Below are 23,400 nucleotides of genomic sequence, written 5' to 3'. Positions count from 1 at the left end.
AGTAGTGCGTTACATAATGCGTGACTGGCGCATGTGTGTTTGAATTTATGTGAGTGTGAGTTGGGACTTTATTGACATGCGCAGTAATACATGTAAAAGCTGAATAATTTTTGCCTTATATAAGCCAAACAAACCTTAGTGTTGGAATTGAAATTAGGGTTGTAATTAGCAGAAAGATAGATTAAGTAGATCGGGGGGTGGCACCGAATTGACCAGTTCAGCATCGATTCTACGCCTCTCCAATCAATGAAAGTCACAATTTTTGTGCGCATTTAGCGCAAAATTATTTGAAAGATCAATTTAAGCCTGATATTCAACTTCATTATAACCAAAATTAAATAGTGGTAGGCCCTATTTGTGTTAATTGATTCAAGAATTTGGGAGGGGCGGCATTATGTATCCTTAGCCCTGGGCGCCACAACCCCTAGCTACGCCACTGATTTTGCCAGTTTTTTTCTTTCAAATTTGCACATGTAAAAACATGTTTTGATTTTATTGTAAATACCTGGTAGGATTGTACTGGTACTCTTTTGACTTTTGGGGTATAGCAGTTCTTGAAATAAAAAAGATTAATTGATTTGAATACAAAAAATCCAATTCAAATAAAACAAAATCCAATTTTTTATATTAAAAAAAAAGACAAAAAAATTCAGCAACCCTGATAAACAACATATACTTCAAGGAAGTTGGAAGTTAAATAATAGTAATAAAATGTCAACTGTTTAAATGTTGAGTCTTATAACAAAGTCAATACTACCCATAAGTGGCACCTCCACCTGAACAAATGTCAAAATAATCCAAATACTTCCCATATAGCACAATCATCATCTGTTCAATACCAGACCTCTTCTAATAGAAGCTGGCTTTCCCTTTCAAAGGGATTTTTTTATTGAAATGTACTTTAAATAGTAATATATGTTTTATTATCCATTTCTTAAGGCATCATGGCACAAGACAAAGAGGGAATCATCCAAGAAATCCTGGTGGACTCCTTGGAGATCCTTTGTGAGGAATTAAAGGAGCCCAAGTATGTATTACGAGCGATGATATCCAGGCGAGCTCTAAGTGAAGAGGAACGTGATACCATCAGGAATGCAGGAGATGCAGATGATCAAATTGAAATGCTGCTTCACATACTGAAGACAAAACCTGCTTCAGCTTATGAGACATTTATGCAGGTACTGCATGATAAGGCCAAGGATCTGTGGCAAAAGGTTAAAGAAATTGAAGCAAAGTATGAATATACTGGAGGAGCAATACCAGGTGAGTAAATTATTACATAACCTCCAACATTGATTGAATCATGGCTAAGAATTTTATTTTGCAAACAACAATGATTTATTTTGTTTAAAAGTACCAAAACACAGCTTATTAACTGTCTTTCATTTCTGCTTCTGCTTAGATACTTCCCAATGCTACAATTGTAACCAAACAAGTAGAAAATTTAAAAGATATTGTCAAAGCTTTGAAAAGTACCTCTTGATATCTATGCTGTACCCTTGGAATTTAAGCCTTGTGCAAAAATGTTTCCATTAAAACATAGATTCAATAATTGTATAATTGACTGTTGGTATATGCGTGTGCTGATGATATTTGGATATAAGGGGGACTTATATCCCAGAGTGGATATAAAGGGGACTTATTATACAATCTGGGTAGCATGTCAAGTACTTTGCTTATAAAATCTACACTTGCCACAGATTAAAATGTCGCATGTTGCCAAATTTTCCAATGAGATTAAGGAGTCAAATCTAAACATGCAAGAGAGTAAAATAATAAAATTATCATGATCTAATCAAGTTGTAATACCGTAAACGTTCGCCTAATGGCGCTATGAGCTCCCTTGACATAACTGGAATTTTAGACACAAACTGAAAGTTCCCTCCCACAAAATTCCTACCAGCAAATAAGGGCACATATCCTTAATTCTTGTTGGGAGCATAGGTGCACCATTAGGCGAACTTTTACGGTATACCTCAAATTATTGCTCTAATTATAAGGAACAAAAATATGGTTGAATATCTCTTGGATGATTGAATAATGAGTTAGAGTCAGGCAAAAAGACTTGGGTGTTTTGTTACCTAGGTAACAGGACAAAAAAAGTCAAGGCCCATTGAATCATGTTAACCTTGATTTATTTTGTGCTGTTATCCAGGTAACAATACTCCTGAGATGTACTATTCTTATTTGGTTTAAAATGTTGTTCGAAGTGAAACAATTTTAGACCACTTTGATAAAAAAATTGTGCATAAAGCATTTTAGATTTTGGCCATCAGTTCCCACATGTATGTGGGTTTTATATTATTGTCCAAATGGATGCATGCCTAGTTGTTTGGCTGTCCAGTTGTTTGTTTGGCTGTCTGGACAGAAGCAAATTCATTAATCCACTGTGCAGCTCCAACGCAATAACCGAATATTAATGAGCTTATATTTGCATGAGCTTATTTGCACATTTTTGCCCAAATTGCCATACACTCTAAAGCTTACATGCAATTTTCCCAATGAACTTCCAACTTGATGGATGATCACCTCTTGTATAGTTTGTGTCATGCTATTTGCATATTTATGAATATTAATGGCTTCAATTGCATATTGTTTGTATTTACAAACCTTTGTTATTTACACACCTTTGTGTGGGGGCCACCTTAATTACGAACCAAATATTCTAGTTATCCCTGTGGAGATCACCTTTATACCTATTACAATGGACAACAAGGATTTTGCTACTGGAATAAAAGTATGTGCTCTAGACTAAATCTAGCATGCTAATTCCGAATCTGAAGTCAGAATTTGTCCATCACATCAGGATTTTAAGATATATGTGTAAGCACTATCAGCAATTTGGATTAAAATGAGTCTAAAAATAAGCTTTCTGTATCCTCACCTTGATTTCTTTTCACCTGTAAGGGTGATCAGTGATGAACTCTTCTTTATTTGTTTTTGTTGAAGACGGTTGCATTTAGAAACATGCATACTTGTATATTATAATAAAATACAATTATATTGCCTAAATTCCATATCCTTGGAGATACATGTAGATGACCCATGAATCACAGCCATATAGGTGCACTAGTGTGACACACATTGTCTTGAACAACTTCCCTTCAGTTGGTTTTACTTCTCCAGAGGCATTCCAATATCCAATATGCAAACCAATCAAAAACATGGATAAGTTGCAGCATCAAACAAATACAGCTAAATATTAATTTTTGTTTGTGCATGTGATAATCCAGAACAAGTGACAAGAGATGAACACCTTGAAACAACACATCAGTCAGCAGACGCTCATGAAGAGCCGGCTATACCACCGTCTACTAATCCAGCACAATCGGGAACGCACACATCAACTGTTTCCAGTGTGGGAAAAGCCAAACCAGCACCAAAACCAAAACCAGTGGTGAAAGAAAAACCAGTAGTAAAAGCACAACCGACATTGAAAGCAAAACCACCAATTACTCCACGTAAACTCAAGCCAAAGCCACAGATACCAAGTAAAATCAAGCAGAACCAACATTCATTCCAGCTCAACGTATGTATTTGTATAAAGAAACCTAGTAATACATTCCTTTCCCCTAGTACATTTTTACTGCCACAAGTTTTTGACATAAGCTTGTCCATCAAGCATGCCCAACGACAAACATATAGAATATAGTATTTGCTTTCAGATATTAGATCATGTCATGTCCAGATGACAAAATAGTCAATGACTGTGAAATTGTTGAAAATACCATGTCTGATCACCATTATGTGACCATGTAAAGTTGAAATTTTGAGTATCTTAGGTTATTAAACAGTTAAAATCTTTATCAAACAAGCATTAAAATGATGTCACTTGTCATAAGTGCTTGGGAAATAGGTGCTCAAAAGACAATTTGGATCTTGAACTTCCTTTGTGTTATATTAATTTCTGTAATGCTTATTTGTCCATTCATCTATCTGAATAAGTACTGGCGACTTTTGATGGATCTTATGTTATAAACTGAACTAGCACAATTTTGCGCTTTAACCGCAGTGTTGGCAACATTGTACCCTATTGTCAATGATTTCTACACCTTTTGTTCTGGATCAATGAGTATCCCAGTTGTTTAACACTCTATGCTCATACAAGCCAATACATTAACATGTGAATGCTATTTTCAATAAACCTATGAACAGAAAGACAAACAGAGATTGAATAGTTCTGCACCAGGATATTACAGATGATATGATATAATAACCCACAACAACCTTTGCATTAAAGTTTAAAATGCAAGATAGGCTGAAAAAATTCACTTCAAGTTCCATTGGGTTAAAATATGCAACATTTTTGGGGTATATTCTGTCTCAAAACTATTGCCATAATCGACGGCACCCTCTAAAGTCATTTGGCAAAAGTGAATCTCAGGAATGTTTTTTTTTTTTCACATTTTGTAAAATATGTCTTCTTATTGCCCATTAATCCAAACATTTTTATTATCATCACATCGATTTTTAAATCCAAGTGCAGGAAAAAATAGTTGTTTTGGCTAAATTCAGCTGTAAATTCAACCTATGCTAAACTTGATACATTGACTAGTTGGTGTATTTCGTGGACTACTGTACTCGCATGGAAGCAGTACATGTATGAACGTCCAAACCTGGAATGCAAGGTCGCAGGTTTTACATGAATAGATCTTGTGTCAAGCAGATGTGGCCTGTCTGCTGTCTGCTATCAGGACATATTTACTTACTCTTATTTTCATGATTTTTAAAATCCACTGACCAACCCTCATATTTTTGTCTGCTGGACAGCAAACAGCAAAATGTTTTGTTATGCACCTTGGTCTGGGGTGGACATTTTAAAAATGAAATTAGAAGAGCAGCAACGACATCACTTGCATTACATTCCAGATGTTTTAACATGTTTTAAAAAAATCTACATCATATGCAAATTTTGAGGAAATTCGCACGAGTCCGTTTTATTTTAGGGCCATTTGTCTACAACTGGTCTTTACCAGTGTTGCCAAAACTTTTCATCGTCAAGGCGCGGCGCATTGACTCGCCAGGCCGCTGTAAAGGATTCTCAAGTAGCCCAATTTTTCAAGCTTCCAAAAAAGCGCCCAATACCGGATATTTGGGTGGATTTACCCAAATTTAGACCGCAAAACACCCAATTGGGTGAAAAAGCACTTGACTTTTAAAACTTCCGGTACTTACTGGGAAGTTACTGACTGATCAATAAATGGTCACAAAACCCATTGTAATTGCAATTTGGAGCTTCAAAGACTCAAAACCTTTATAAATCGGCTAAATTGAAAGGAAAATACATCAAATTACTGCCGCGGCCTGAGACTGGCAAAAGTAGCCCAATTTTAGACAAATAGCGGCATGCTTTTTTGAGTAGAGGCAAGTGATCGCCAAGTAGACCAATTGTGCGCCTAAGGCGCGGCGTTGGCATCACTGGTCTTTACATGTAGCCTTATGGAGAGAGTGCCCGTTGAGGGCGCTATAACCCCCATTTTAGGAACAAAAATGTGATTTAAAAAAAACAGCCTCGTGCGAATTTTCTAAAATTTTCAGAGTATGTAGTATGAACATGTAGAAATATAATCAAGTAGTTGCCCTACCTGCTCTCGTCCGAAAAAATAAAAAGTCCTATAACCTCAATGATAATGAAACCTAGGTGTATGCCTTATTCTGTTTCTCAATCATTTATTATACAGGTGTCCCTGATGCACCAGGCAAGCCTAAGGTTGAAAACCAAGATATTAACACCATTGGTATCACCTGGACATCACCTGCAAGTGGATCTCCTGTTACAGAATATGTGATAGAGAAACTTGATGTAAAAACTTCAAATTGGGTCCAAGTTGCTGACAAGGTATGATTTCCTTATGACTTACTTTAGGCATGGTGTCACTTTGTGTATATTATTCATCCAGTTGGTAAAACAAAAGTACAGAAATTAAATCAAATAGCTGGAACGTATGTTTCATTAACACAACGTTTTATCAATATCCGAAACCATCGGGCATCATCAGGTGATTGTATCCACAGCGGCCAGCGTGAGCGCAGTTTGACAAACAACGTAGCACACACAGAGGTTTACTAACATTTACACTGACAGCATGGACGTCCACTTTTAAACATTAGTAACTGCATTTGCATTTTGGCAAAGAAATAAAAATGATTGGAACGTGTGTACATGTATCTTGTTTATTCATGAGGTTTAATGAATTTGTATCATTCTGATGAAACGTTGTTTATGTTTTCTTGTATTCAGGTGACCGATACTACATATACCACCACTGCTGTCACAGCAGGTATCGAATATAGATTTAGAATCCTAGCTCTTGATATGGAAGCCATCAGTATACCAAGTGAGGTGTCTGATGTTATTGTACCTTATGGTAAGAAATGATATATAATTCCAGAATCTTGCCTTGGTGCGCCACACATGAGCTATGCTTTATTCTGTGAGAATGTGCTATGCTCGAAGTAATCCAAGGGTATATATGAAAGGAGTGGCATATACACCAGATGCTTATAGTTGGACACTCTGTACTTCGAAATATGCTTGCACAAATTTTGGAGGGGCGCCAAATTGAGGGATGTTGAATTGACCGATTAATATACAGCCATACTTTAAATCTGTTGATTCGGCGCCCCTTCCAACACTGTGTCCATTGCACTTCATCCCCCAGCTATGCCCCCGTTTACCAGTGATTCTGAAATGCTGTTTATATTTGCAGAATAAACATTTATATGTATATGTATAGGCTTATAAAGTACGTATACACAATTTTTGATGTCTTGGTGTACATAAACACCAACATATTTTATTCAAATTTATAGATGTACCCAGCCAACCTGGTACACCAGAAGTGGAGGTCATAGGGAAGACAAACGTCAGGATCACATGGTCAGCTCCTGAAAATAATGGTGGATCTCAACTAACAGGATATGTCATAGAGCAATGTCTTGGTAGCGATGAAGTCAGCAATGAGAAGGTCAGTGTTGATGTGAATCAGACAGGGCTGCATTGACCTTTTTGGGGGTGGGGCCAGGCCTAAATTTGTAGCCCCCCAAACTCACCTTGAGGTGGTGTTGAAGCCTGTAGAGCAAGATGTGAAGCACGCAGTGCTAGCCTCGCCGCATTTGGTCCAGAGCCCTGCTTAAGTCTAAAGGGCAAAGCCCCCAGAAGCTGTTGGCATTTACAGAAGCTGAGATGCAGAAATTGTGCCAAATTTGACCCTTACTGTGATATATATTACAATTAAATACAACATATTTTTGGCAAGTAAAATTTGTTTACAACCAACAAGGAAAAAGATAATGTCTTCATTTTGGCGGCCCCCAGGCCCATCTGGCCCAATGGTAAATTGGACTCTGGAATAAGTTTATTTAAAAAAAAAATATTAATACCATGAGTTACACTGGGCAAAATGTTTTTGTCCCAGTTCCCATGTGCCAAACAACATTTTGCAAATGAGCTCCGATGTATGTCTGTCTGTGTGTGGGCAATTTTTTAAAACCTTTTTACACTGTTACACACTGTCTCATATTGTATGTCTATATCTACCTGACAATTGGTGGATGGTTTGTTTAAAATAATACTAGAAAGTTAGAACAATCAATTAGCTTAAGTTTGTTCAGCTTATAATAGGCGAAAAAATGAGACTCATAACATCGTGTATTGATATAGAATGGCATGCACGTTGGGCACAGCACTTACATCACAAGCAAGCAAGCGCAATTTACGCAAGCTAACTATAAAACCAAATAATATTCGCCTATAAGCCAAATAAACATGTTGATACCAAAATGATTTTACTATTAAAGGGGCATTTCGTGATCCACAGCCTCATCCCCCCACTTTTCTCGAAAAAAGTTGAGATTTTTATATCACTGGAAACCTCTGGTTACATAATGATTATGTACAAAATATTTCTTGCAGATTAATTCGTTTTGCAAAGATATTGTGAAATTTGAATTTCGTTCTGGTTCAAATTACAACGCATTGTCTATGGAGCAGTGTAATACACATAATCATGCATAACTCGCAAACGCAAAAGCGGAATCAACTGAAATTTTGGGAATAGGATTTTTTCGTGGATATGTGCTGAAAAATGTCATAAAAAGAGGATGCTAGGATCACGAAACACTCCTTTAAGAGAAAAATTATAATTTTCTATTTGTAAAAGTGAAAAATATGACAATATAGAAACCACCATAACTCAACTTTAACTTTCTTATTTCATCAATATGTTGCTAATAATAATAATAATATTAATATGTAGCTAATTGATTGTTGTAACATTCTAGTATTATTTTAAAGCAAAGCAAACATTAATTGTCTGGTAAATAGACTAATAAAAGTTAATTGTTCATGTCTAACAGTGTAAAATATGACAATGCTAAGAGGTTGTGGACATACAAAGCATCATAACCCATGATAATGAATGCATATTGGTATCAATATATAATTAATTGATTGTTCTAACTTTCTAGTATTATTTTAAAATCAATGCAACCATTAGTTGTCAGGTAGATAGAAAGCAAACGTGAGACAAAAAGTATACTGTAAAATGTGACAATATTAAGGGGTATGGGACATATTAATTATAAATTACAATAACTTACACTTAATTGGAATCAGTCAGATTTGTTGAGTTTGTAAGATGTACTATACAGAGTATTTTTTTAACCACCCTGCACATCTAAAACAAAAATTCTAATGCCATCCAGAAAAAAAAACCCATTTTATTATTGGGAATAGCAGATGCTATTACTGATCACATTGCATTGATTTTGTTCACAGAATTCACTAAAATAAACATTACAAACAGGACCTGGTTACACATATGGTGCATGCATGAACATTTGGTTATTTAATTGTAATGATAACACAATACTTCCTGTATTGAGGAAACTGTGGTGACGTTCTGGGCATCTTCTGGGTATTAGTGTATTATGAAACAAACTATTAACATACACCATCAGTCAGCTGGCTTTCTATTATAGGGACTTTCCTGCAATCATGGACCTGTGTTTTTCAAGGTTATTGTAATAACACAATACTTCCTGTGTTGAGGAAACTTTAGTTATATTTTTGGCTTACATATCAGCCAATTGCAACATGGCTCTCTATGATCCAGTACCTGTGTTTTAAGTAAAAGAAAACTATTAAAGGACAGTATGAGTCTTGGTGTATGGGTAAAATCAACCTTTTAATAAACAAGCAGATGGTTTTAAATTGACCATTTCTGTTTCTATTGTTAGGCAATGGTATATCATGGGGGGGTGTTCAGTGGCCATTTGGTGCATCATTTTTACACTATTTATATCATTGCTTTCAAAAAGGACCAGAACTCAAGTTGCAAAATTCGGGGAAAAGGATGACTACTTACTGAAGTAGTAATGCAATATCTCTCATTGACATGTGATAGGTGCATTAAATTTCCAGACAAAATTCTTTTAAAAAAATGCATATGCAAAAGTCGAAAATTCCTCCAAATTCTCAAAAATGTTAACCCATTTTTATTCCCAAAGGTTTCCAAAGAATGTTTTCCAAATTTTAATCCGGAAAGCTTCCACGCCCTATGCTGGCCTAGCTAGTGCATTTTCAACTGTATACCATGCAGATTTTATACTGTAAAATCAGAAATATTATATAAATTGTCTTTCATACAAAGTTAGTTCTTACATTGTAAATGCATTTTGGTATCACTTTTAGTTTAGATTAACCTTTCAAGGCTTAAAAAAGAGTATCGTTCAGTCAGTTTTGTTTTTGACATGTCAGAAAATGCTGGTCATGGTTTATTTCTACAATTGTTGTTATTTCTGTATTTTGCAAGTAATTTGAATATATACAATGTACATTGATTATACAACATTCTAATACAGATGGGGGTTGTGAAGTCATAAAGGGTAGCATAGAGGGAATCAGTCAGATGGCCAAACCCAAACCATTCACTTTTTTACCTAAGTGCAAATTTTTTTTAAATATGTACAGGTAACTGGAACTACTTACACCATCCGTGACCTAGTGTTGGGCAATCTATACATATTCCGTATCTCTGCTGAGAACCATGCAGGTCTTGGAAAACCCAGCGATCCAACTACCATTATGCTCCCTGGTAAGCACTATATGTAATTTCACAAAATATGTGTACACTTCAAAATGAGTTCAACAACTCTTCATTTACATTTGTACAGAAGCCAAACATTGTTAATCAGTAATGAATCTACACTTTCCAGTAGCATATACGAACACAAGTGAATGACTTTTTATCCCCAAAAAGGTTAATAGTCATATTTTTGACCCTAGTTGGTCAATAATTTGAAACATAAGCCAATAATAATATTCAAAAACTCCAAAAATAGCTCCTGGAATGGAGTAACAAAAAACACAAAAGCCATATTTGGATTTTTTCTTTTTCTTTAGTGTGTTCCTAAAAATCTGTGTTTATATTTAGATTTCCTTGACCAATTTTTTTCTTCAAAAATGTATACTTTTATATACCTTGCATGATTAAGTTGCAGCATTTTTAATTATTGCATATCTGAGAGTGCAGTCACCTTAATTGTATGATATATTATGATTAAATATCGTTGGAGGGCGAGATGGCCGAGTGGTTAAGGCGTTGCGCTGCCGGCGGGGAGATACGATCGACGAGGGTTCGAGCCTTGGGCTTGCCTTAGGTGAAAATTCTCTTCCCTCCCAAAAGTTCCTATATGGTCGGGAATCCTTCAATTAAGTTCAGTAATTTAATTGAAGAATTTCTTCTCGCCCCCATACACTGCCTAGCACGTGCAGATATAGGTAGTGTTTGGTCCCGTGTTCAGGAGGATTCATCCCTGTGCACGTAAAAGTGTCGGAGCTATTCGAAAAGAGTAGGGGGATCATCCCCGGTTCTGATATCTGCACTCAACCCTCTAGGTTCAAGAGGACAAGATTGGCGCGATACAACTGTACATAGGTTGTCTACCCATAAAATCCTGTAGAATATCACTTTATTCCATATGTACAACTCTGACTCTGTAAGTGTTTATAATGGATTAGCTAGACATCATCAGAGATGCCACTTTTCCAGCTGTTTCAGGAAAAAAATATAGTGATATTTTCATCTCTTGTTTCTAGTGCAATGAGTATTATAATGCACCGGCAACAATTTTATTGACTTGCCGACTTCCGATATCACTTTTATATTATTACATCATATTTTCCCTATTAAACCAAAATGACATGAAAATAAGGATTTCTTTCTTAGTGCAAATAAATGTACTTTCAATAAAGCGGTACAATCAAAACTGTTGTAGTACACCTGGAATTCACTATGATCGAGCCTATTGCAACTGTCAATAAAAAGGTAATGAGGTAATACACAAGCATTGCCATGAATGCCATCTGCACACACATATATACATACATTTAAAACTTCCCAACTCCCACAGAAGTGACCTCGCTCGTTTGTACTGGGAGTGAATACAAGTGTCACAGTCCTGGTACGTATACAGTTATTACAATTGTGTGTCATCTAATTTAATATCTGGAGGCATGATTTTGGGTGTTTTTTGAACAAACACATCTCTTTGCTGAACTTGCTACATGTATATGTGACATGTAAATATTGCAAACCAAATATACTGCTGTCAATCTGATCAAGTCAAGCTGTTTTTTTAATCATCTATCAAATAGACAAACCTGATGCACCAGACAAGCCCAAAGTTGACGACAACCAAGATATCAAAAACATTTCTATCAGCTGGTCGCCACCTGGTGATGGTGGCTCAGCTATAATAGGTTATACCATTGAAATTATGAAAGGAGACGGATGGGTTGAAATAGCAAACAAGGTATGTTGTGATTACCTAGCCGGGATCCGGCTAGGTCTTGTGATCCTATCGGATCTTTGCACAGCCGCCATCGGCGCTGTGCATTCTTTTTTCCGCGTTCTTACCTAGCCGGGACACCGGCTAGGTCTTGTGATGCTATCGGATCTTTCTTCTTCTTCTTCTTCTTTCTTCTGGCAACAAATTTCAAAATGCTTCTTCTCTTACATGTTACATCCTACAATGACGTCACTTGCACATATGCATCGGCTATATCCAGTGTCTATAGGATATTCACAAATTTGGGGTCAAAGGTCATTAAGGGTCATTTCCGGTATAAAACCAAATATCTTCAAAATGCTTCTTCTGCCACAAATTACATAGTACGATGATGTCACTTACACATATGCATCGGCTATTACAGGTACACAAAAGTTATTCTCCGATTTTGGGTCAAAGGTCATTAAGGGGGTCATTTCCGGTCTGAAAGCTAAACATATTCAAAAAATCACTGTTTTTACAACTTACATATCAGAGTGTTGTCATTAGCACACATGCATTGCTAACAACCAGGGTCTTTGGGGTGTCTACAGTTTTGGGGTCAAAGGTCATTAAGAGGTCGCTTCCGGTCAAAAACCAAAAATCATCAAATATGTTCATTTTTTTTTCTCTCAAAACGTAACCAGACCAGAGTAACATAAACTTCATATATGCATTAGTGTTACCCGATGTATGCATGGTATTTTTATTTTTTGGTCAAAGGTCATTTAGACGTCATTTCCTGTTTTAAGCTAAATAACTTCAAGAATTTTTATCTCCATAACTAAGCATAGTAGATTTTTTAGTTTAAACTGTAACAATGCATTTTCGTGGTGTATATGAGGTTTTTTTTATATTGGGGTCAAAGGTCATTAAGGAGGTTAAAACGTCAAATTTGCAAAAAAATGTTTAAAATTACGGAAAAGTAGCTGTATCTCAGCCTTTGGAAGACGGATAAAGCCCCTACATGCTACAGTGATGCACCATTAACGGTGTGAGATGTCCATAAACTTTAAGACCGGCATTTCCGGCTCCGGCTAGGTCCAGATCTGTAACCAGATCTAGTTCTTCTTCTTCTTCTTCTTCTTCTTCTTCTTCTTTCTTTCTGTCAACATGATAATCAGCCATCGCAGCCACATGCTTTCAGCCATGTTGATCATAGTTGGTCACTAGGACTATTGGGTGGTGCCACAGATGTCACATGATCAACTTCCGATCAAATGTCATCCACTTCCGGTCAGTGGCCAAAACCGTGATTTTCACTAAAATGCTTCTCCTTCCACATATTACATTGCACAGTGATGTCACTTGCACACATGCATCACCAATAGCCAGTGTCTAAAAGTTATACACAGAATTGGGATCAAAGGTCATTAAGGGGTCACTTCCGGTAAAAGTCTGAAAAATTTGTAAAAAATATTCAACAAATCACTGTCTTTACAAATTACATAGCTGAGAGTCGCCATTAGCACACATGCATCGCTACTAGCCAGGGTCTTTAGGATGTCTACAGTTTTGGGGTCAAAGGTCATTAAGGGGTTACTTCCGGTCAAAAACCAAAATTATCAAAAATGTTTAAAAAATTTTATCTCAAAATGTAAACAGACCAGAGTAATATAATCATCTACATGAATTAGTGTTACCTGATGTATGCATGGTATTTTTATTTTGGGGGTCAAAGGTCATTAAGGGGTCACTTCCTGTTTTTAGCTAAATAACTTCAAGAATTTTTATCTCGACAACTAAACATAGTAGAATTTTTTAATTAAAATTTGAACAATGCATTTTGTCGTTGTACATAAGGTTTTTTTTTCATTGAAGTCAAAGGTCATTAAGGGTGGTTAAAAGGTTTATCATACATTTAAAAAAATCAAAATCCATGTATAAGTTCCGATTAAGCTGAAATTCACCAGGAATATTCCTTATGACATCCTAAGCACTATGTTATATTTTTGCGGGGTCAAAGGTAATTAAAGGATCACTTCCGGTTCTCACAGATTAAGGGTCATTTTTTATTTTAGTATAGCATTGCGGGTCATGGGTACTGAGGACTAACCCGCATATTTTACATTATTGATTTTTATTTAGGGTCAAAGGTTATGAGGCGTCACTTCCGGTGTTAAACAAAATACCTTCTAAAATACCTGGCGGTTGTGCATGCTCTAGTTCTTCTTTCTTTACCTAGCCGGGACACCGGCTAGGTCTTGTGATGCTATCGGATCTTTCTTCTTTCTTCTTTCTTCTGGCAACAAATTTCAAAATGCTTCTTCTCCTACATGTTACATCCTACAATGACGTCACTTGCACATATGCATCGGCTATATCCAGTGTCTATAGGATATTCACAAATTTGGGGTCAAAGGTCATTAAGGGGTCATTTCCGGTATAAAACCAAATATCTTCAAAATGCTTCTTCTCCTACATGTTACATCCTACAATGACGTCACTTGCACATATGCATCGGCTATATCCAGTGCCTATAAATTATTCACAGAATTTGGGTCAAAGGTCATTAAGGGGGTCATTTCCGGTCTGAAAGCTAAAAATATTCAAAAAATCACTGTTTTTACAATTTACATAGCAGAGTGTTGTCATTAGCACACATGCATTGCTACCATTCAGGGTCTTTGGGGTGTCTACAGTTTTGGGGTCAAAGGTCATTAAGGGTCGCTTCCGGTCAAAAACCAAAAATCATCAAATATGTTCATTTTTTTTATCTCAAAACGTAACCAGACCAGAGTTGCATAAACTTCATATATGCATTAGTGTTACCCGATGTGAGCATGGTATTTTTATTTTTTTGGGTCAAAGGTCATTTAGACGTCATTTCCGGTTTAAAGCTAAATAACTTCAAGAATTTTTATCTCCAAAACTAAGCATAGCAGATTTTTTTAATTTAAACTGTAACAATGCATTTTCGTGGTGTATATTAGGTTTTTTTTGTATTGGGGTCAAAGGTCATTAAGGAGGTCAAAACGTCAAATTTGGAAAAAAATGTTTCAAATTACGGAAAGTAGCTATATCTCAGCCTATGGAATACGGATAAAGCCCCTACATGCTACAGTGATGCACCATTAATGGTATGAGATGTCCATAAACTTTAAGACTGGCATTTCCGGCCCCGGCTAGGTCCAGATCTGTAACCAGATCTAGTTCTTCTTCTTTCTTCTTCTGGCAACAAATTTCAAAATGCTTCTTCTCTTACATGTTACATCCTACAATGACGTCACTTGCACATATGCATCGGCTATATCCAGTGTCTATAAGATGTTCACAAATTTAGGGTCAAAGGTCATTAAGGGGTCATTTCCGGTATAAAACCAAATATCTTCAAAATGCTTCTTCTGCCACAAATTACATAGTACGATGATGTCACTTACACATATGCATCAGCTATTACAGGTACACAAAAGTTATTCTCCGATTTTGGGTCAAAGGTCATTAAGGGGTCATTTCCGGTCTGAAAGCTCAAAATATTCAAAAAATCACTGTTTTTACAAAATACATAGCAGAGTGTTGTCATTAGCACACATGCATTGCTACTAACCAGGGTCTTTGGGGTGTCTACAGTTTTGGGGTCAAAGGTCATTAAGGGGTCACTTCCGGTCAAAACCCAAAAATCGTCAAATATGTTCATTTTTTTTTATCTCAAAACGTAACCAGACCAGAGTGACATAAACTTCATATATGCATTAGTGTTACTCGATGTATGCACGGTATTTTTTATTATTTTGGTCAAAGGTCATTTAGACGTCATTTCCGGTTTGAAGCTAAATAACTTCAAGAATTTTTATCTCCATAACTAAGCATAGTAGATTTTTTTTATTTAAAATGTAACAATGCATTTTCTCGGTATATATGACGTTTTTTTTATATTGGGGTCAAAGGTCATTAAGAAGGTCAAAATATCAAATTTGCACAAAAATGTTTAAAATTACGGAAAAGTAGCTGTATCTCAGCCTATGGAAGACGGATAAAGCCCCTACATGCTACAGTGATGCACCATTAATGGTGTGAGATGTCCATAATAGCCGGTCAAAGGTCAAACTTTAAGACGGGCATTTCCGGCCCCGGCTAGGTCCAGATCTGTAGCCAGATCTAGTTCTTCTTCTTTCTTACCTAGCCGGGACACCGGCTAGGTCTTGTGATGCTATCGGATCTTTCTTTCTTCTTCTGGCAACAAATTCAAAATGCTTCTTCTCCTACATGTTACATCCTACAATGACGTCATTTGCACATATGCATCGGCTATATCCAGTGTCTATAGGATGTTCACAAATTTGGGGTCAAAGGTCATTAAGGGGTCATTTCCGGTATAAAACCAAATATCTTCAAAATGCATCTTCTCCTACATGTTACATCCTACAATGACGTCACTTGCACATATGCATTGGCTATATCCAGTGCCTATAAATTATTCACAGAATTTGGGTCAAAGGTCATTAAGGGGGTCATTTCCGGTCTGAAAGCTAAAAATATTCAAAAAATCACTGTTTTTACAAATTACATAGCAGAGTGTTGTCTTTAGCACACATGCATTGCTACCAACCAGGGTCTTTGGGGTGTCTACAGTTTTGGGGTCAAAGGTCATTAAGGGGTCGCTTCCGGTCAAAAACCACAAATCATCAAATATGTTAATTTTTTTTATCTCAAAACATAACCAGACCAGAGTTGCATTAACTTCATATATGCATTAGTGTTACCTGATGTGTGCACGGTATTTTTATTTTTTTTGGTCAAAGGTCATTTAGACGTCATTTCCGGTTTTAAGCTAAATAAGTTCAAGAATTTTTATCTCCATAACTAAGCATATTAGATTTTTTATTATATAAACTGTAACAATACATTTTCGTGGTGTATATGAGGTTTTTTTTGTATTGGGGTCAAAGGTCATTAAGGAGGTCAAAACTTCAAATTTGCAAAAAAAATGTTTAAAACTACGGAAAAGTAGCTGTATCTCAGCCTATGGAAGACGGATAAAGCCCCTACATGCTACAGTGATGCACCATTAATGGTATGAGATGTCCATAAACTTTAAGACTGGCATTTCCGGCTCCGGCTAGGTCCAGATCTGTAACCAGATCTAGTTACCTAGCCGGGACACCGGCTAGGTCTTGTGATGCTATCGGATCTTTACACAGCCGTGACGTTAGTCACGGCTGTGTCTTTTTTCTTACAGGTTCTTTCTTCTTTCTTTCTTCTTTCTTTCTTCTTTCTTTCTTCTTTCTGCCGACCACTTCATTTGCTCTAGCACTTACATGCTTACACCGATTTTGACCTAACTTGGTCATAACCATCATTGACCATGCCCCTACATGTCATATGAAACTCGTGGGGTCAAAGGTCACGCAGGGGTCATAGGGGTCAAAAACGTGATTTCAACTCAAAATGCTTCTTCTCTCACAGATTACATAGGACGGTGACACCACTTGCACACATGAATTGTTATTATCCCGTGTCTATGGGGTCCTCACAGATTTGGGGTCAAAGGTCATTAAGGGGTCACTTCCGGTATAAAACGAAAAATCTTCAAAAATTTTTATTTGCTAAGAAAAACATAGGACAGTAACGGTATGTTCACACATAAATTGTAGTTACCCTGTGTATATGTGGTATTTTTTTATTTAGGGTCAAAGGTCATTAAGGGGCCACTTCCGTTATAAAACGAAATACCTTTAAAATGCTTCTTCTCCGACAAATTACGTAGGACAGTGACAGCACTTGCACACATGCATTGTTATTACCCAGTGTCTATGGGGTCCTCACAGATTTGGGGTCAAAGGTCATTAAGGGGTCACTTCCGGTATAAAACGAAAAACCTTCAAAATTTTTTATTTGCTAAGAAAAACATAGGACAGTAACGGTATGTTCACACATACATTGTAGTTACCCTGTGTATATGTGGTATTTTTTTATTAAGTGTCAAAGGTCATTAAGGGGCCACTTCCGGTACAAAACGAAATACCTTTTAAATGCTTCTTCTCCCACAAATTACGTAGGACAGTAACACCACTTGCATACATGCATTGTTATTACCCAGTGTCTATGGGGTCCTCACAGATTTGGGGTCAAAGGTCATTAAGGGTCACTTCCGGTATAAAACGAAAAACCTTCAATTTTTTTTATTTGCTAAGAAAAACATAGGACAGTAACGGTATGTTCACACATGAATTATGGGTACCCAATTCATATGTGGTATTTTTTTATTTGGGGTCAAATGTCATTAAGGGGTCACTTCCGGTCTGAGACGAAAAACCTTCAAAATGCCCCTTCTGCCACAAGTAACATAGCAAAGTGGTGCCACATGCACCCATGCATTGACATTAGCCAATGTCTTTGGCCGTTTTCATATATTTTGTGGTCAAAGGTCATTAGGGGTAACAACACGGCTGTGTTCGTGGGTTAGACCACAGCTTAGTCTAGTTCTTCTTCTTTCTTCTTCTGGCAACAGATTTCAAAATGCTTCTTCTCCTACATGTTACATCCTACAATGACGTCACTTGCACATATGCATCGGCTATATCCAGTGTCTATAGGATGTTCACAAATTTGGGGTCAAAGGTCATTAAGGGGTCATTTCCGGTATAAAACCAAATATCTTCAAAATGCTTCTTCTGCCACAAATTACATAGTACGATGATGTCACTTACACATATGCATCGGCTATTACAGGTACACAAAAGTTATTCTCCGATTTTGGGTCAAAGGTCATTAAGGGGTCATTTCCGGTTTGAAAGCTAAAAATATTTAAAAAATCACTGTTTTTACAAATTACATAGCAGAGTGTTGTCATTAGCACACATGCATTGCTACTAACCAGGGTCTTTGGGGTGTCTACAGTTTTGGGGTCAAAGGTCATTAAGGGTCGCTTCCGGTCAAAACCAAAAATCATCAAATATGTTCATTTTTTTAAATCTCAAAACGTAACCAGACCAGAGTGACATAAACTTCATATATGCATTAGTGTTACTCGATATATGCACGGTATTTTTATTATTTTGGTCAAAGGTCATTTAGACGTCATTTCCGGTTTGAAGCTAAATAACTTCAAGAATTTTTATCTCCATAACTAAGCATAGTAGATTTTTTTTATTTAAACTGTAACAATGCATTTTCTCGGTGTATATGAGGTTTTTTTTATATTGGGGTCAAAGGTCATTAAGGAGGTCAAAACGTCAAATTTGCAAAAAATGTTTAAATTACGGAAAAGTAGCTGTATCTCATCCTATGGAAGACGGATAAAGCCCCTACATGCTAAAGTGATGCACCATTAATGGTGTGAGATGTCCATAATAGCTGGTCAAAGGTCAAACTTTAAGTTAAGACTGGCATTTCCGGCCCTGGCTAGGTCCAGATCTGTAACCAGATCTAGTTCTTTCTTTCTTCTGGCAACAAATTTCAAAATGCTTCTTCTCCTACATGTTACATCCTACAATGACGTCACTTGCACATATGCATCGGCTATATCCAGTGTCTATAGGATATTCACAAATTTGGGGTCAAAGGTCATTAAGGGGTCATTTCCGGTATAAAACCAAATATCTTCAAAATGCTTCTTCTCCTACATGTTACATCCTACAATGACGTCACTTGCACATATGCATCGGCTATATCCAGTGCCTATAAATTATTCACAGAATTTGGGTCAAAGGTCATTAAGGGGGTCATTTCCGGTCTGAAAGCTAAAAATATTCAAAAAATCACTGTTTTTACAAATTACATAGCAGAGTATTGTCATTAGCACACATGCATTGCTACCAACCAGGGTCTTTGGGGTATCTACAGATTCAAGGTCAAAGGTCATTAAGGTGTCGATTCCAAAAAAAAAAAAAAAATCATCAAATATGTTCATTTTTTTTTATCTCAAAACGTAACCAGACCAGAGTTGCATAAACTTCATATATGCATTAGTGTTACCCGATGTGTGCACGGTATTTTTATTTTTTGGTCAAAGGTCATTTAGACGTCATTTCCGGTTTTAAGCTAAATAACTTCAAGAATTTTTATCTCCATAACTAAGCATAGTAGATTTTTAAATTTAAACTGTAACAATACATTTTCGCGGTGTGTATGAGGTTTTTTTTTATATTGGGGTCAAAGGTCATTAAGGAGGTCAAAACGTCAAATTTGCAAAAAATTGTTTAAAATTACGGAAAAGTAGCTGTATCTCAGCCTATGGAAGACGGATAAAGCCCTTACATGCTACAGTGATGCACCATAAATGGTGTGAGATGACTGATCAAAGGTCAAAGATTAGCATTTCCGGCCCGGAACGCCCGGCTAGGTTCAGATCTGTTCCCAGATCTAGTTACAACTTAATTCTTATATGACAATGTCATACGTGTATGTGACCTGCCACCACAAAATGAACGTGAAGTTGCATGTTGGTAGTTTCGAAACACCCTGGCGACTGTTTCCTCTGTGAAAACAGTCCATTGTGTCCACATTCACAAAGGATCGACATACAGGCATACTTCTGGCTTGAACATATGTGGTGGCAAACAAAGAAATTAACTCAGTCGGGTGTACACCAGTAAATAGCCCCCATTGACTTTCTGTACAAACAGGGTCCAGGAAAACATCATTTTCTTGACTCCAGAGCGACTCAGTTCTTCAAAATTTACCCTTTCTGATAAGGTTTCCGCAATTTCCATTATGTATTTGTCTCCAAATTGAAATGGAAATAGGTTTAATAAAGAGACATATTATTCCTGGTCTCCATATGGGTATCCTGTCAACTGTTCATGGCCTCGCATGGTACCCGTACAACACTTCCAGGATTCATTATGTGAGTCTTTTAAAACGGAGGCGGTCTCATATTTGGTCACCCTCGTGACTGCTAGAATGCGATTGGCTCTTTCTTGTTAAGGGGGTACTACACCCCTGGCCAATTTTGTGCCTATTTTTGCATTTTTCTCAAAAATTATAGCGCATTGGTGACAGGTAAGATATGTATATTATAGGGGCAAAGACAACTACTGCACTGAAAATTCAGCAACTCAAGGCAAGTAGTTATTGATTTATTGATCAAATATTGGTTTTCCCTCATTTTTGACTGTAAGTCCACAACTGTTGTCTGTGCTGAAATAAAATTTCCAGTGCAGTAGTTGTAGTCCTTGCCCCTATAATATACATATCTTACTTGTCATCAATGCGCTATAATTTTTGAGAAAAATGCAAAAATAGGCACAAAATTGGGCAGGGGTGTAGTACCCCCTTAAATCTTGCATTCATTGTGTTTTCAATAGGTTACTGAGCTTAGTTATACCACTGACGATCTAGAGACAGACACAAAGTACCAATTCCGTGTGTATGCTGAGAACGTGATAGGGTGCAGTAACCCAAGTCAACCGTTGGAAATCATTACCCCAGAAGGTATCTTTTTATTAACATGATTATATAATGTTCTTATATCATTCTATACAAACATGTTTAAAATATAAGGACTGGTGTACCAGGAATTCTGGAAGGTCAAGAAAATTATAAAGGGGACAAAAACCTGAAAATTTGCCTGCAATTTTTCATTTCAATTTTCTTTTCATTTCTTATTTTGACTTGGGGCTTTTGCTCAAATAAATACTAAACAAATCAAAACAAACGCCAAATGAACATACAAGGCTTAATCAAGAGGCCTGGTCATATGATACTGTGTCCACACACATACAGTAAGCCAAAAAATTAAGGTACCGGTTGTGTTCATCCCTGTATATCCTAAATAAAGAAAAATTAAAAGAAGCATCTAATACATGTACCCTTAGCTCTGATTTAAGACCTCATTTGTTGAAATTGGGTGAGAATTAAAGAAACGGTGGTCTAAAACGTAAGGAAGGAAGAAATCAAAAGTTGCACTTTTGTGTTCTAATCAATGAAAGCACAACGGTAGTTTTAACGTGTTAATCAGCGAAAGCACAGCGCTAGGTCTCTTGTTCGTGAATGCATTGTGTGCAAATCAGTAGGGCACGCAATGGAGCAAACTGCAACTTTTAAATTGGCATCTTCCTTGGGTTTTTGTATCGTCATATCTTTATTTCTTGAACAATTTCAACAAATGAGGTCTTAAATTCAAGCTAAAAAATGCAGCTATTGGCTGCTGGCTCCAATTATGACATATCTATCTTTGGTTAGGATATACAAGGGGTGATCATAACTGGTACCTTAATTTTTTGGCTTACTGTATATTTTGAATGAATATCTAAACAGCCGGGTTACTCTTTTCAAAACTGACTGCAAGATACATGTACAAATATGGATCTCTGTACATATGGGACTGATGGCGTAACATCTCCTCCAAAGGACAGAGTATGTATACCTTCATGGTTCATTTACCCCAATTCCAAATGCACCATGGGGGAGAGAGGAAGTCCGCGATTTTAATCTACAGATTGAGACTTCAGCAAGTCTTTCAAGATTTCCAAGCCAATACACATACACCAGCAAGTTACCACCGCCGTGAATTGAACCTGGGACCTCATGCACCAAAAGCGAACTCTAACCACAAGGCCATGCTCTCCCATGTAAATTACATTAATATTATTTTAATGAAATTAAAAAACTGCAAGTTACAACATTGGAGAGGCTTGACAGGAGTCCAATAGAGTAAGTGTTCAGCATTACACAAATTTTACATAGCCTATTTGCAGCACCATGTAGGCTTTCCTCAACACAAACTTTTACACTATGGTTTATTGATTTTATTTTCATAGGTGACTGCACACCCAACACTAATTGTGTACACACATCTCCTTCAATCCACTCATTGTCCAATGTCATCATCCACTTCAGATACTTGACTGAAGTATCTGTGACAGAGTCGCTCAACTGTGTCCCTCATTTGGAGCTGTTTGAGGAATTCTAGTGTCTTATTTATTTGCGTTGGCTCAGGACTATATGTATATTTCTGCATCTGTGAAATAACATCTTCCCTATTTTTCTTCAGATGAAACACCTCTAGAAATCAGACTAAGAGGAGCAGATGCCTTAGCTGCTTATCAGGAAGCATCTAAAGAAGGAAAGAAAGAAATCCGAAGCATACGACTGATGCTAGTTGGTCAGGAGAGGGTTGGAAAGACAAGTTTGGTGAAAGCGTTTATGAGAGACAGGCAAGAACAATTATAACAGCATAAAGCCTAAACAATTGTTTGATTGGCGTAACATAAAAAAACCATTAGGCCTAGGTAGGTTGGTCGGGATTTTTTTTTTTAACTTTTTAAGCTGTAAATTTCATTTGATAAAGGCTTTGGAATTGTTTTCCATTTTTTTTGCAAAAAGAAAAAAAAAGTCGGGGTTGGGCCCACTTTTAGGGTAGGTCGGGTTACGCCAATCAAACAATTTTTTAGGCCTTAGCATCCCAATAGAAATCGCCATTAACCAAGTGCATACTGGCCTGAACCAGTAGCTATAGTTTTTTCGGCATATAATTGGTGAAAATTCTTTGGTTTTGTTCCAACTTAGGTTCGCATGAATTCACCATAAACATGTGCCAGTCACGCATTATCCAACCTTGCAACTAGCGTATACAGTGCCCAATTGTGTGCATTCCAGTACACAATAATCAATACACAATGTTAT

General features: G+C 36.8%; 1 protein-coding gene across 1 annotated transcript; it reads left to right on the top strand.

Moving 5' to 3' along the window:
• The first annotated feature begins 944 nt into the window (after positions 1-944).
• On the top strand, positions 945-22,947 carry LOC140158012 (immunoglobulin-like and fibronectin type III domain-containing protein 1). Its single transcript, XM_072181261.1, has 9 exons — positions 945-1,263; positions 3,234-3,491; positions 5,682-5,839; positions 6,242-6,368; positions 6,814-6,968; positions 9,974-10,097; positions 11,660-11,817; positions 21,081-21,207; positions 22,769-22,947. The coding sequence occupies exons 1-9, from the start codon at positions 945-947 to the stop codon at positions 22,945-22,947; spliced, it is 1,605 nt and encodes a 534-aa protein (XP_072037362.1).
• Positions 22,948-23,400: the final 453 nt, after the last annotated feature.

The sequence above is a fragment of the Amphiura filiformis genome, chromosome 7 (assembly GCF_039555335.1).
Source record: "Amphiura filiformis chromosome 7, Afil_fr2py, whole genome shotgun sequence".
Taxonomy (NCBI): Eukaryota; Metazoa; Echinodermata; class Ophiuroidea; order Amphilepidida; family Amphiuridae; genus Amphiura; species Amphiura filiformis.
Note: the sequence above shows the minus strand (reverse complement) of the source record. Positions and strands in the feature narration are given on the sequence as shown.